The sequence below is a fragment of the Suncus etruscus genome, chromosome 19, assembly GCF_024139225.1.
Source record: "Suncus etruscus isolate mSunEtr1 chromosome 19, mSunEtr1.pri.cur, whole genome shotgun sequence".
In the NCBI taxonomy this organism is placed as follows: Eukaryota; Metazoa; Chordata; class Mammalia; order Eulipotyphla; family Soricidae; genus Suncus; species Suncus etruscus.
The window spans coordinates 1,724,235-1,740,032 of NC_064866.1; the positions used below are offsets into that span (position 1 = coordinate 1,724,235).

The 15,798-nt window shown below is 46.1% G+C and overlaps 1 protein-coding gene across 1 annotated transcript in view; it reads left to right on the forward strand.

Moving 5' to 3' along the window:
• Positions 1-15,445, forward strand: part of SNX27 (sorting nexin 27) — a 58,788-nt gene extending 43,343 nt beyond the window's left edge. The window contains exons 7-12 of the mRNA XM_049765997.1: positions 1,956-2,119; positions 9,161-9,250; positions 12,712-12,861; positions 13,325-13,453; positions 13,754-13,813; positions 14,971-15,445. Coding sequence (XP_049621954.1) covers positions 1,956-2,119; positions 9,161-9,250; positions 12,712-12,861; positions 13,325-13,453; positions 13,754-13,813; positions 14,971-15,018 — 641 coding nt within the window. The 3' untranslated portion in view covers positions 15,019-15,445. The remainder of the gene's footprint in view (positions 1-1,955; positions 2,120-9,160; positions 9,251-12,711; positions 12,862-13,324; positions 13,454-13,753; positions 13,814-14,970) is intronic.
• Positions 15,446-15,798: the final 353 nt, after the last annotated feature.

Genomic DNA, 15,798 nt, shown 5'->3' on the forward strand with positions numbered 1-15,798 from the left:
TCTCGTGGGTCACAGTACTTTCACGAGAGGAAAGCGGGTACGCGAGCGGACGAATATGAAATATGAAATAATTGAGACCACACAAAATGCATTGTATGGGGACCCACTTCTATGAGACCAGAGACAAACTTTACTTTTCAGCTGATGACACTTTAAGCACAACTCTGGTGTGCAAGGTATTTTCAGGGGAACAAAGGGCAGAGGATCTTAGGAGAAGGAAGACAATGATACCAAGCCCTAGAATATGCATATCTAAACAACTAGCCATGTAGGTGAGAAAGAGCCCTGCTAGAAGTAAGGCGAAACTTGAGATGGAGGTGTTCTGGTTTGCAAGAAGTTCCCAGCCTCCAGAAAGTAGTATTCAAGAAAGGCAGAAGCTATTGTTAGCACCATGAAGTTGAAAGCAGGAAAAGGCAAGTTGCTTGGCTCCACCTTTGGGTTGCAAATATACTAGCCAGTGGGGAATTTAGCAGTCTTTGGCGCTGAAAATTTCTGTAAGATTGCAGGATAACTAAGGCCGAATTTCTAGTTATGCAAAGGAGACAAAGTCAAAATAAATAAAAGTAAAGAGGTATATAATGTCACAGCCATGTCAGAAATATAGCCAATAATCCACGCAGGGGTTATGATTGACTTCTCCAATGGGCCTTCTGGCTGAAATACATTTCTTGGGGGGAAATCAGGCACTGCACCAGGAAAGCCAAAAGGCACGTCTGGTGCATGCTTCTCTAATAATGGAGACATGCGTGCTGCATGCCTTGACAAAAAACCAATACACAAGCTTCTTGAGAGGGGAGAGATCAAAGGAGAAAGAGAAGTGATTTATTTTTCTTACCAGAAAGACCACAAGAGCTTTTCCTAAATTCTTTCCCTCTCTGGAATCAGGAAGGACTGACGGATTACTCAATCGAGGCCTGAATGAGAGTTAATAGTAATTACCTCTTCCTCGTTCCACAGAGGGGACACGGTTGATTGGGTCACTGTGTTCTCCCAAATCAAGGTCGACTTTAAATTCTCCCTGAAACAGCCATTTTTCTGTGTATTCTCTTCTTGACTCCCTATAGGAAGGAGTAAGAAGGAAAACTGACAAAGACTGCTGGGGAATTGGTATCCTTGAATTCTTGTCTTAATTCTTTTCTGAACTAAACTTTAATTTTTAAATTGTATGGGATGGGGCTGGAGAGATGGCGCAGAGGTGGGGCATTTGCCTTGCATGCCGCTGACCCGGGGAGGGACCCGGTTCGATTCCTGGCATCCCATGTGGTCCCCTGGCTTGCAGGGGGGGGGGGTGATTTCTGAGTGCAGGGCTGGGAGTGGCCGCTGGACACCGCTGGGTGTGGCCCAGAAACCACAATCAATCAATGAATAGAGTTTAAAAAAATTCTATGGGAAACGGTAAATTTAGTTTTGCAGCGTGAAAGGCCCAAGTCAACACCAAGAGAAGAAAACTGAGCTCTAAAATATTTTTAGATATTAAAATTGATTTTTGTTTTCCCTGCTTATGAAATAATGCTACTCAAGAGATTTTTCACTTTGATGAATTGCCTTAGGGTTGCAGTGGTGCAATGGGAGAGCATCTCGCAGCTCTTAACAAAGAGAACAGAAAACAGTTTATTGAGAATTACAGCATCAGCCCCCTAATGCACCGTAACTGAATAAGAGGAGAGGCTTTCTCTAAAGATTTTCACTGACATCGCTGCCACTTCCCAGATAATGTCTAGGGTATTTTTCACAAAATTTGTAGTAAGAGCTAATCAGATGATGGATCTCAGTGAATTTTAGACTTTAACTGGCCGTGTGATAGATTTGGCTAACTAGACGATTATTTTGTGGTCCCCTGAAAGATCAGAGGCCGTTTCTGGCTCATGAGGACCTGTCATTCTCCATCTGTTTGACAGTTTATCCCCGGAAGATTTCTTATTTCTCTTTTCTGTGTTCTCTCCTTTCCTCTCCAGTACGTAAGCTGGCACCCAACGAATTTCCTCATAAACTCTACGTCCAGAATTACACATCCGCTGTGCCGGGCACCTGCCTGACCATTCGAAAATGGCTTTTCACCACGGAAGAGGAGATTCTCCTGAATGACAACGACCTCGCCGTCACCTATTTCTTTCATCAGGTGAGTGAAATGTCTCTCGAAAGACCCGTTTCTCCGTTTGTACGTGGTGATGGGTCATGGCTGGTCCCTAGTGGGTTCTTTGGAACGTCGGTGTCTTGCTTCCAAGTGAATCTTCGAAGTGTCCTGTCTCCATTGATATCCTAGCACTGTGATTCTCCAACTTGTTTATCATCTGGTCGCTCCAGGCAATCCCTCCAGCAGAGTACCCCCTTCATCTGACCGGTGTCCCCATTTTATCATCCATCATTCTAGGCTGCTACATTGCAAACACAAATTTTACTTCAGATCGCTTGTCATAACACGAAGGCGAATGAAATTCTCGAAACTTAGATCAACACGGATCAGTTCACCATGATGGTTCTTTTCTTTTTTTCCTTTGGTTTTTGGGTCACATCCGGCCACGCTCAGGGTTTCGTCCATCCTAGCTCTGCTGCCAGGCTCAGGGGACAACACGGGATACTGGGATTTGAACTGGGGTCTGCCCTGTGTCGGCCACGTGCAAGGCAAATGACTTACCACTGTGCTATTGCTCCGGCTTCACAGTGATGATTCTGTCTCTCCGTGATGTTCCCTGAAGTCGTTGTCTAAGGACTTACTGGCCTAATTGATAATTGAGCCTTACTGTTTGTTTATGCTCACTGACCTTGGTAGATTACTGGGAACTTTCCCATTAGACTTCTTGTGATCCTACTGGGCTAACACTAAACAATTTTGAGCTGTCAAGTGGCCGTGCAGTCTGGGATTTACAGATGTGAAACAAATTTGGTGGCTTGGTGGCTTGATAAGATTAAGTCAAGAATGGGCTCTTTCAAGAAAGTACATTTAAAAACAGATATTCTGGGGTTTTGATACACTTACTGTTACTTTAAGCAGAAAATGAGCATAATGACCACATTTTCAAAGTTTTTTTTTTTTTTTTGGTTTTTGGGCCACACCCTGTGACGCTCAGGGGTTACTCCTGGCTATGCGCTCAGAAGTTGCTCCTGGCTTCTTGGGGGACCATATGGGACGCCGGGGGATCGAACCGCGGTCCGTCCTAGGCTAGCGCAGGCAAGGCAGGCACCTTACCTCCAGCGCCACCGCCCGGCCCCCAAAGTTTTTTTTTAAAACAAAATTACAGAGTCAAAAGCACCAAACTCCTAGATTGATGGCTATGAAAAACAGCTCAGCCTCCACTTGGTAACCCCTTCTTGTAGCTTTTTAGCATTGCCAACTTGTTTTGTTTTATATTGAATTCCATCCTCTTGGCTATTATAGTCAAATGGTCTTAATATATTCTTAATATGCTATGTTGGTAGATTATATCTTTCATAACTTGGCTATATTTCTCTTAATTTATTTTGCTGTCTCAAGCATTATTTTTTAATTTTCCACTACAGAGAATAAGGGTGTATTAGTTCTTTCCTTTCCTCTTTTTCCTGTATGCCTGTATTCTTCACCTCAAACTTTTTAATATAGTCAAATTACTGTCATTTTAGATTACTACTCTGCAACTATACAGGAATCATATAAATATTGACACCTTTTTATAATACTTTATAAAGTGTCCATTATTATTCTAATTGTATTTTGGTTAAAGTTATAAATATTTGGGTCCGGAGAGATAGCATGGAGGTAGGGTGTTTGCCTTGCATGCAGAAGGACAGTGGTTTGAATCCCATGTGCCATCTCATAGGGTTCCCTGAGCCTGCCAGGAGTGATTGCTGAGCGTAGAGCCAGGAGTAACCTCTGAGTGCTGTTGGGTGTGACCCAAAAGCCACAAAAATACAAAAATAAATGAAGTTACAAATATTTTTCTGCACTGAGCAGTGCTCATAGATTATTCCTGGCCTGCTCTTGGTGATCATGCTATGCTGGGGGTCGAAATTGGGTCTCTTGCATACAAAACATGCACTTAGGCTATTGAGCTATTTCTCTGGTCCTTAATTTATGATTTAACTGAAGAAAAATCATTTTAATGAAATACGGTATTCCCAATGGACAAGTTTTGTTTTAGAGCCATACCAGGTGATGTCCAGGGCTGATTCCTTCCTGACTGTGCTAAAGGATCGCTCCTGGCAGGCCCTCACCTGAACTATTTCTTACTTCTAGAATGATTTTATTTTATTCAACTCTTGCCTAATTTAGTTCTGAGTTTAGTTTGATAATACTGCCCCCTTAAATTAATCCCCAGATATTATGTGTATATATATTTTATCATTATGAGAGTATTTTTCTTTGTTTTGTGAAGTGGAAAATTCACTAACCTCAAAGCATACTGGCTGGTTCAAGCCCAAACTCTACATCTGGTTAATACTCAGCATATTTTGCTGAACTGGTAAAGGTTAATAGATCTATTACCCTCCCTCCCTTTCTTAAAAGAAGGGGTATCAGCATTTTCGTGGGGGGTGGGCCACACCTGGCACCCAGGAGTGAGGTCTGAACTCAAGGCCATCCTGGCAGTGCTCAGGATGTCATGTGCCGGGACTAAAGTTGAGGTGAGCCGTGTGCAAAGCAAGTCACCCTGTTCTGGCTCTTCAGTGCCGCCCTGAACATTTTACAGTGTATGGTTCAGTGATGTTAAATAACATTTCTTTCTTTTTTTTTTTTTTTTTTTTTTTTTTTTTGGTTTTTGGGCCACACCCGGCGGTGCTCAGGGGTTACTCCTGGCTGTCTGCTCAGAAATAGCTCCTGGCAGGCACGGGGGGACCATATGGGACACTGGGATTCGAACCAACCACCTTAGGTTCTGGATCGGCTGTTTGCAAGGCAAACGCCGCTGTGCTATCTCTCTGGGCCCGTTAAATAACATTTCACATTCTTTTCGTTATGTTTAGTTCTTGATGTGGTGATTCTGGGGGTGACTCCTGACTCGGCACCCAGGCATCACTCCTAGCAGTGCTCAGGGAATCATGTGGGACGCTGGGGGTCCTACTGGTTGGCCAGCGTCCTACCCTCTGTACTGTACTATTTTCCCAGCCCCTGTTCGTGTCCCTGTGCTACAGGTTGCCGGACATGTTTCCTCTTTCAAAAACTCAAACTCTGTGACTGTTAAGCCACTCTTATTTCCTCCTCCTCTATGGAAAGCATCTCTCTCTCTTTTTCTTTCTCTTTCTCTCCTCTCTCTCTCTTCTCTCTCTCTTCCCCCTCTCTCTCCTCTCTCTCTTCTCTCTCTCTCTCACTGTCTCTCACTCGTCGCTTTCTTCAATCCCAAATTCATTCTGTTCTGCAAGCTTTTTTTCTTAAAAGATCGACAGAGTGTTAGAATGTAGGTTTGTGACTCCACGACTGAGCACATGTCTGCCTTGCCTGTGTCATGCCCTGGGTTCCCCGTCGCAAAACAGAAGACAAAGGCAGATCGTTTTTGACCTTACCTGCCAGCCTTTTGATACGTGGGCCCCTGCCTAATGTCTGTGTCTTAACTCTCTGAAGTTAGATTCAGAATGCTTTGGGAAATTATTCTATGAGGATATTCCCTGTGTCAAGTCCCGCTTGGACTTCTTTTCCTCTTCCCGGTGGACAATTTGTCACTTCCTCTCTCCATATTGCTCCCACTCTAAGACCTTGCTTCTCTTCATGCTTGGAAACCTGTGACATTGGGATTGGAGGGAGAGTGCAGCAGGGAGAGCATTCGCCTCTGCACATCGTCAGCCTGGGTTCGATTTGGTCCCCCGAGCCCACTGGGTGTGGCAAGAAAAAAAAACACGCATTAAGGGCCCGGAGAGATAGCACAGCGGCGTTTGCCTTGCAAGTAGCCGATCCAGGACCAAAGGTGGTTGGTTCGAATCCCGGTGTCTCATGGTCCCCTGTACCTGCCAGGAGCTATTTCTGAGCAGACAGCCAGGAGTAACCCCTGAGCACCGCCGGGTGTGGCCTAAAAACCAAAAAAAACAAAAAAACAAAAAAACAAAAACACATTAAATAAAATACTATGACATGATTAATTCTCATTTTATTCTCTCCTTTAGCTCACCTCGTTTGATATTTATATACGAATCAGTATTACCTTTTTTTATTTTTATTTTTTATTTTTTATATTTTTGGTTTTTGGGCCACACCTGGTGACGCTCAGGGGTTACTCCTGGCTATGCGCTCAGAAGTTGCTCCTGGCTTGGGGAACCCTAGGGGACGCCGGGGGATCGAACCGCAGTCTATCCTAGGCTAGCGCAGGCAAGGCAGGCACCTTACCTCTAGCGCCACCACGCCGGCCCCACCTTTTTAATTTTATTTAATTTAATTTGTTTTTGGGTCACACCGGCAGTGCTCTGGGTTACTCCTGGCCCCACGCTCAGACATTGCCCCCGGCAGGCTCAGGGGACCATATGGGATGCCGGGATTCGAACCACTGTCCTGCACGCAAGGCAAACACCCTACCTCCATGCTATCTCTCTGGCTCCAGCATTACCTTTTTAGAGATTTAGTTTAGGGCCGGAGAAGTAACACAACCAGTAGGACAGTTGCCTTGCACGTGCCATTTTAGGTTTGATCCCCAGCATCCTAGAGGGTCCCCAAAAACTATCAGGGCTAATTCCTGAGCACACACACATAGCCAGGAGTAAACCCTGAGCATCACTGGGTGTGGCCCCCAAACAAACAAAAATGTTAATTTAGTACTTTATTGCCTTTAGAGGAGATGGATTAAGTCACACCTAGCAGTGCTCAGGAGTTTGTTCCAGGCTCTTCTCCAGAGACCGTGTGGTGCTGGGCAGCAAGCCCCGACCTCCCACATCCAACACACGCAGTCATCCTTTTGAACTGTTTGCCTAACACACATTACTGTCTTCATGGGGGAAGGGAGGCATACCTGGGGTTCGCTGCGTGCGAGGCACTTGACCCTTTAAGACAGTAAACTCCCCTCTAGTATTGAAGTCTGAATTTCTGTAATTGCTTAAATTTTTTTTAATATTTAGCTAACATGGATACAGCGTGTTCATATTGATGGTTGTGATGTTCAAAATGACTCCATCTTCCATCACCACCAGAGTGCCCAAGACCCTCCACTGCTGTCCTTTTCTGTCTTTCCTAATCTATTTCTTTCTGTCTCCCCCTCCCCACTCCCAGAATTTATGGGTGACCCTCAATACTGTAAGTGGTTTGTCACTGTTACCAAATGATTATTTCTTTGTGTTTTTGTTTTTGTTTTTGTTCTTTATGCGAGTCAGATTATTTAGGCACTCTTCTTTTCTCCTGATTTATTTTGCTTAATACGATATCCTCCAGTTTCATCTGTTTTGCAGCAAATTGTAAGATTTCATCTCTTCTGGCAATTACCTCATAATCCTTTTGTGTACACAAGTCTTTAACATTTTTTAATATCACAGTATTTGATTTCATCTCTGCTGGGTGCTTTATTTTGTTTGTTTGTTTGTTTGGGCCAAACCTGGCAGCACTCGGTTACTCTAGGCTCTGTGCTCAGAATTACTCTGGCAGTCTTGGGGGACTATGCTGGGAATGCTGGGGATTCAAAGGGGTCAGTTGTGTACAAGGCAAATGCCCTATCCTCTGTGCTATTGCCCCAGCCCTGGTTTTTGTTTGTTTGTGATTTTTTGTTGTTGTTGTTTTTGGCCCACACCCAGTGGGGCTCAGAAATTGCTCCTAGCTTGGGGGACCATATGGGAGGCCGGGGGATTGAACCATGGTCCGTCCTAGGCTAGTGCGGGCAAGGCAGATAGATGCCTTACCCCTTGCACCACCACCCTGGCCCCTCTTTTTTTTTTTTTTTGTTTGTTTGTTTGTTTGTTTGTTTTTTGGTTTTTGGGCCATACCCGGCGATGCTCAGGGGTTACTCCTGGCTGTGTGCTCAGAAATAGCTCCTGGCAGGCACGGGGGCCATATGGGACACCGGGACTCGAACCAACCACCTTTGGTCCTGGATTGGCTGCTTGCAAGGCAAACACCGCTGTGCTATCTCTCCGGGCCCTCTTCTTTTTTTTTTTTTTTTTTTTTAAGAGTCTCTTTTAAGGGTTACTCCTGGCTTTGCACTCAGGAATTAAACCTGGCAGTCTTTCAGTGACCATCTGAAGTGCCAGCTCTCCTCTCTCTGACCCGTTTCCAAAACTGCTTGTATTTTTAGGATGAATCATAGTTGTGTTAACCTTTTCATTCAGCATTATCCCCTATTTTATTGTCCCCTAACATCTATTCTTCCTTCATGTCAGACACGTGCCTTAAATTGCCTAAATGTAAATTCAGATTCGTGTTTTTTTTTTCCTGAGTTAGAGTTTTTCTACTTACCCACCCCTGGGCTCCCAGCCAAGGCTTTCCTGATAACTATAATAGCAGTAAGTTCTTTAAGTGCCAACTGCATATACCACTTATTCAGTATATTGTGTATTTCGACTACCCTTTATGTTGCCCTTAATTCATGTTGTATTTTATCCATGCCCTCTGTTTCATATAAATACATTAACCCAAATTCAAGTTCTTTAACGCCAGAAACAAGATATTTTTTTGTGTTTAGAAAACAGTTCTCGAGCATATGTCAGATGCATTTTTGTTTGTTGGTTTTGGTTTTTGGTTTTACCCATACCTGGCAATGCTCAGGGGTTACTCCTGATTACTTCAGAAATTATTCCTAGCAGGTTTAGGGGACCATATGGGATGCTGAGGATCAAACCTGAGTCTGCCACATGCAGGGCAAAAACCTTACCCGCTGTGCTCTCAATCTGGTTGCCCTGCCAGATAACTTTTTGTTTTGTTTTGTTTTGGGCCACACCTGGTAGCTCTCAGGGGTTCCTCCTGGCTCTACGCTCAGAAATTGTTCCTGGCAGGCTCTCGGGACCCTATGGGATGCCAGGATTCGAACCACCGACCTTCTGCTTGCAAGGCAAACGCCTTACCTCCATCTATCTCTCCAGCCCCGCCAGATAACTATTTTATTTTTCAGATAAATTTTTTAAACGCTACTGATTTTACAAAACCTCATAAGGAAATTTAATGTATGATGATGGTCCAGATAAATAAGTTATTCTGAACATAAATTTGTGCCTTATTTTTTCATCTAGAATATACCGGATAACAATTTTTACATACCTTTCTTCCCTGCTTTTGTTCTGGTCACAGGCTGTGGATGACGTGAAGAAAGGCTACATCAAAGCTGAAGAGAAGTCTTACCAGTTACAGAAGCTGTACGAACAAAGGAAAATGGTTATGGTAGGTTGTGTTTTTTTTTTGGTTTTTTTTTTTTTTTTTTTTTGTGGTTTTTGGGTCACACCCGGCAGTGCTCAGGGGTTACTCCTGGCTCCAGGCTCAGAAATTGCTCCTGGCAGGCACGGGGGACCATATGGGGCGCCGGGATTCGAACCGATGACCTCCTGCATGAAAGGCAAACGCCTTACCTCCATGCTATCTCTCCGGCCCCCGGTAGGTTGTGTCTTCATGATCTATGTATGAAATGTCCCTTTATGCCTCTTAAGCGTGTTATTTCAGCCAGGCATTTTGAAAAAAAGTTACAACCTGATTTTTGATTTAATGTAAAATTATAATAAGGATGGATCCTAGACCTTCATGTAAATCAATCGTGTTCCTCAACTCAGAAAAGTTTATATCGCTCTAAGCTGTATAACTTCATTATGCAACTTACGAGTACATGACTATTGAAACAACCAAATGATAATCTTGTTTTTCATAAAAGCGTTATAAAAATTTTGCCAAACATTAAATATGATGAAGATAAAATTCTTTTTTTCCCCAGTGTGTGTGTGGGGGTCTTACCCATCTGTTTGTGAAAATCACTCTTGGCAGGGCTCAGTGGACTGTATAAGATGCTACAAATTGAATCTGGGTCAGCTGTGTCACTATACTGCTTCTTTAGTCCAGAGATAAGATTCTTTGTTTTTGGGCCACACCCAGCAACGTTCAGGGGTTACTCCTGGATACGTGCTCAGAAATCACTCCTGGCAGGCACTTGGGACCATTTGGGATGCCGAGTTTCAAGCCACCGTCAGTCCTGGATTGGCTGTGTGCCAGGCAAACGCACTACCGCTGTGCTATCTCTCTGGTCCCCAAAGATAAAAAAATTTTTTTTTGGTTTCTGGGTCACACCCGGCATTGCTCAGGGGTTACTCCTGGCTCTTAGAAATTGCTCTTGACAGGCTCAGGGGACCATAGGGGATGCCAGGGATGAACACAAGACTGTCCCGAGTGGGCCGCATGCAAGGCAAATGCCCTGCCTTCTGTGCTATCGCTCCAGCTTCTTAAACTCCACCAGGAGTGATCCTTGAGTCCAGAGGTAGGAGTAAACCCTGCCAGTTATGGCCCCAAAGCTCCTTAAAAAATGTACGCTAGGCACAGTACAAGGTACCCAAGAAATCAGCCGGTTTATGGATCCAAGAGAGTTCAGCGAGTGAGATGTTTGCCTTGCATAGAGCTGACAAGAACTCCGTAGAGGCCAGATACCTTGGTACCACTTCTGTAATAATGAAGTGTGTATGTGTGTGTGTGTGTGTATGTGTGTGTGTGTGTGTGTGTGTGTGTGTGTGAGAGACCAAAGATGAAATCAGACCACTATGGCGAGTTGCCAGACCACTGTGAGCCCTTCAGCAGTTCGACCACTTCTCAGTCTTGATGTTCTTTGTGGCACGCTTCCTTCCTACCGTGGACTGGTTCTCCTAGTCCTCATCCCTGTTGTCCCTGGCTATCATCAGCCTGCTCTCTTTTATTTTCCCGGTATCCCGCAAGGACAGCTCACAAAACACACCGTAGTTTTAGGGAATCTTTGTGCCAATTTCCTGGATAACCAAGTGATAGCCACAGTTTGTCGTCTAAGTCAATGATGCGTGACTCGGTAGTCGAACACTCGCCACACACGTACGCCACACTTGCAAGGCTCTTGGTTCCAACCACAGCATTGGTCAAGGTGGAAGAGAGGGCGTTTTCTGGGAAATGGCTCCGAAGGCCAAGTTAGCTACTTTGCTTTGCATGCAGGAGATCCTGGATATGATCCCTGGCACCGTGTGATTCCCTAAGCACTGCTGGGACGGATTCCTCAGCACCCTGGTTCAAAACCCAAAATAAATCTGTGAAAATAAAAGCAGTGGTGTCTCTCCAAGAAAGCACCTTGTTCTCTGTTAGCATGTTGGGATGAAAGACACCAGCAGTCTTTTATTTTCCCCTGACCCCCACGTTTGTCTTTGAGTAGAATGTACTGCGTAGTGAGCTCTCGGAAGATCACCTGGGAGCGTATTGGGACGGTGACTTGGATCAAGTGTCAGAAGCCTCGTTGCAGTCTTCTGCCTTTCTTTCTTTGCTTTTCTTTTTAGAGGTAGGGTAGAATTTGCTTCTATTTAAACAGCATGGTTACAAGATGGTCCATACTGGTTTTTTTCCCACTGATAAAGTTGTTCACGATTCAGTTAGTCATCTGCTGTATAACAGCCTTCACCAGTGTGCATTTCCTGCCACCAGTTCAACAGTTTATTTCTCTCTCTCCCTCCCAAGGCCTTCTTCCCTCCCACCAACCCTCTGGGAAGGCATTGTACTTCTTTTTTTTTTTTTTTCATTGGGCCTGGACAGAGAAATAATACACCAGGTAAAGCGCTTGCCTTGCATGTGGCCAACCCAGGTTCTATTCTTGGCACCCCAAAAAGTCACTTGAGAACCACCAAGATTGGTTCCTGAGTGCAAATCCAGGAGAGGATCAAAAATCAAAGGCAGAGCGAAGAGAAGAGGAAGAGATGCAGGTGCTTCTTTTGCTTCAGCAAACCCAGATTTAATCCTGGGCACTGCTTTCTGTCCTCTGAGCTTGCAAGGGGAGATCCCTGTGTGTAGAGCCGCAAGTTAGCTCCGAGTACTGCCTGAAGTGCCCCCCAAGTGTATTTTACTGTAAATATTTTATTCCCTGGGATACAGAGTAGCTTAATTTTCACCATTGAGATTTTTGTGACTTTTGGTTTTGTTTTGTTTTGTTTTGGGGTCATATCTGGCAGTGGTCAGGGTTCAATCCTGGCTCTTCACTTGGGGATCATTCCTGGCAGTGCTCAGGGGACCTTATCGGATGCCAAAGATCAAACCCGGGTCAGCGGCACGCAAAGCAAACGTCTTACCCAACCGTGCTATTGTTCCAGTTCCAGATTTATTTATTTATTTATTTATTTGGTTTGGGGGCCACACCTGGAGGCCCTCAAGGGTTACCCCTAGCTCTGCACTCAGAACTCACTCCTGGCAGGCCCGGGGCCCCATATGGGATGCCGGAGTTCAAACCTGGTCGTCCACGTGCAAGGCAAATAAATGCTCTACCTGCTGTGCTATTGTTCTGATCTCAAGTCTCAGATCTTTTGACCAAGTAATAGCTCAGGGGAAGCACGAGATCCCTTCTTTCCTTGGAGCCTGGTTTCATCTCTTCCTTGATGCACACTCCCAGGCAGCCTGAGCCTCTGTGCTGCTTGTGACTTCCCGACTCTGCGAACTCAGACGTGGGACCCCGTGAGACCCTAGGGTCGGAGCTGGACGTGGCTTTGGGTCGCTTCACAGTCTTTTCCCGCTTCAGGAGTGGGTGTGGGGTAAGGGTGCGCCGAGAGAAGCTCTTCTTCGTTCTGTCTTGTGCCATGCATCAGCGCTTCTCCGTCGTGGCTTTCCATGCTGACTCCGCTCTTGCCCATCCTCGACTTTCCTAGTACCTCAACATGCTGAGGACCTGCGAGGGCTACAACGAGATCAACTTCCCACACTGTGCCTGTGACTCCAGGAGGAAGGGCCACGTCATCACAGCCATCAGCATCACGCACTTTAAACTCCATGCTTGTACCGAGGAAGGCCAGCTGGAGGTGAGAGCACAGTCTGGGACAGGGTGGGGGTAATTCGATGCTCTTTCGGTGGCCTTTTGGCTCTTTTCTGAGGGAAAACGAGGGGAACATTGGACTGACCAGGATAGATAAAGAGACATTGAATTCACTGTGAGAGAGTTCTTTTTGGGGGGCAGGAAGAGGCACATCCGGCGGCACTCGGGTTCCTCTTGGGTCTGTACTCAGAAATCGCTCCTGGCAGACTTGGGGACCATACAGGATGCCAGGGATCAAATCTGGGTCCATCCTGGGTCGGTCGTATGCAAGGCCAATGCCCTACCGCTGTGTTCTCTATTGCTCTATCGGCCCCACTGTGATTGATTTTCATTCTTCAGTCCCAGTCTTTGTCTCTCCCCGGAGCTCCTTCCTTCCCCGCAGGCGGGTTCCGAAGCAGCTGGCCCCAGTGACCAGCCCGCTCACTCTTGTCCTCTTGTCCCTTGGGCAGAACCAGGTCATAGCGTTCGAATGGGACGAAATGCAGCGGTGGGACACGGACGAGGAGGGCATGGCCTTCTGCTTCGAGTACGCGCGAGGAGAGAAGAAGCCACGATGGGTCAAAATCTTCACCCCATACGTGAGTTGTCAGCCTGGAAAGCCGCCGGGGTTCGTGCAGGCTGCCCTTAGACTAGAGGTGCGAGGAGGGAGCCATGGGCGTTGCACTTGCTTGCAGAGCTGAATCTGCTTGAGTCCTGCCTCTCCCTGAGTGGGAGCACGTCCCGCCTCGAGGAGTTGCCACTAGAAGGAGCCGAAGAAGAGGCAAAAGAGTGCTGGGGGGCCGAGAGCAGAGGGATGGGGGTAGTTTCCTAGATTGGGCGGTTTTGTGGGGTGGGGTGACTCGGCTTTGAGAAATCAGGGCGCACGCTTTGTTTTTCAGTTCAATTATATGCACGAGTGTTTCGAGCGAGTGTTCTGCGAGCTCAAGTGGAGAAAAGAGGTAATTCTCAACCGTTTCTGCATTCGTTTTTTTTCTTCTGGCTTTCTTTCGGAAGTGCTGGCTTCTGTCCTCATCCCCATTGCTGCTTTTCTAGAGGGTTACATTCTGTCTCTTTTTGGTTTGGGGGCCACTCCCAAGTTATGCTTCAGGCTTACTCCTGTATCTTCTCAGGGATATCATTCCCAGTAGTGCTCAGAGAGTCGTTTGAGGTTCCAGGAATGGAACTTTTGAGGCAAGTGCACTCACCGCTGTCCTTGCTCCAGCTTCCAACCAGGATATTCACCCCAAGGGAAATTTGTGGGTCTCTAGCGGGGCTGCTTCCCTTTCTCAGAAGAGCCATTAGCTACAGGCCGTTTGTCCTTCCTGACATATGGGCACCTTCCTTGCCCGTTTGTAATCTGTTAGTCTATTTATCAAGGTACCCTCCCTGTTGTTTCTGACCCGAAGGGCACCTGTCCTCAGTTTTGGCCATGCTGGCGGGAAGACTCAGTGGACCCTCCGCAGGTTAAGCCAGAGAATGTGTGTGCAGAAGTGATGGCCACCACTTCGCTGCTAGTTATTAGACCTGCAGGTCTGTCCAAGCAGAACTTGGAAGATTGAGGATGACTCGTTACTGACTCCCCAAGGAAATGTTCCCAGGGTTCAGAAGGGACAATCAGCAACGTGACGTCTTTGTTCCCAGTATAGTCAAAAGAACATGGAGCTCTGGAAGCAGGCACAGGTCCTCTCTTCCCTCTCTTGGTTTCCCCGTGTGGATTGGGGCACAGCGTATCTCAGAGCAGATTTCAGCTTTCAGATTTCAGGCTGAGAAACAGGAAGGTCATTGAGAGCGCTGAGATATGGCGGTGATTGTTTGCTGAGGGAGGAGAGAGGGGCTACAGCGCCTGCTGGCCCAGTGGAACCCACAATCAGTCTCTGAGCCAGAACTAGGGCTACAGCCAGCAAATGCCCCCCTTCACTCCTCTTGTGCTTCTTCATGGGAAGTTGTGTAGGACAGAAGCCGCCATGATGAGTCAGTCACCGCCATGTTCTCTATCTCCGTCTCCGTCTGTCTCCCCCCCCAATCCCGTCCTGTCTTAAAGATTGTTCAACAGACAGGAGAGGGCATTCCAGAACCGCCTCCGTAACCCTTCTTCCCTTTTTCTTCTCTCTTTCAGAACATTTTCCAGATGGCGAGGTCACAGCAGAGGGACCTGGCCACCTAGCCTCTCCTGCCCCTCCCCTCCCCGCACCTTCTTCCCATCGCCTTTTCGTCTCCCACGTCAGATAGAGTAACCATTAACACAGAAGAAGAGAAAAAGGAAAAGGTCGTCTTATTCGAAAAAAAGTCCTCCACTAAATATTATTAATACTCCCTCTGAGTTTCCCATGGCGGGAATCGAGCTGGTAGACAACAACAGATTGGTCAGCGCCAGGAGTCAACCGAGTCGAGACCGGAAAAGGAAGAAGCAAAAGCCCGACCCACTCGCCAAAGGTATCTTTGTCCTTTCGCCTGGACCTCATCCCAACGGACGCTCCTTGTACTAGATTTTTAAAACTGGAACTATGAACTCCATCCATTTGCACTGTTCGGACATATATATGTATGTATGTAAAAATTATATATACGCTAATTAGCTGCACGTATATACATATATATATTTCTTTTTAAATTTCATATCGACGGCAGTACCTTTTTTAACTTGTGTTTTTACACATCTTTCACTAGGATTCATGACTTCTCTCTTGCTCTCTTTATTTTGAAACAAACTCTAAAAAGGAAAAAAAAATATTTTACAGGGAAAATACCTCTCCTCACGAAGGACTCGAAAAGTTTACAACCTGCTTGGGTTTTTTTTTCTCCTTTTTTGTATTGAGTGAAGATTCTGGCTTATGGGTTGCTCTAGACTAGAGTCTGAGGAGCGGGCAGCTAGTTTCTTTATCTTCCAAGAGGCTGCTAGGCGGACAGAGGAAGTATTTCTCAAGGCCAGTTCGGCTGCACAGCT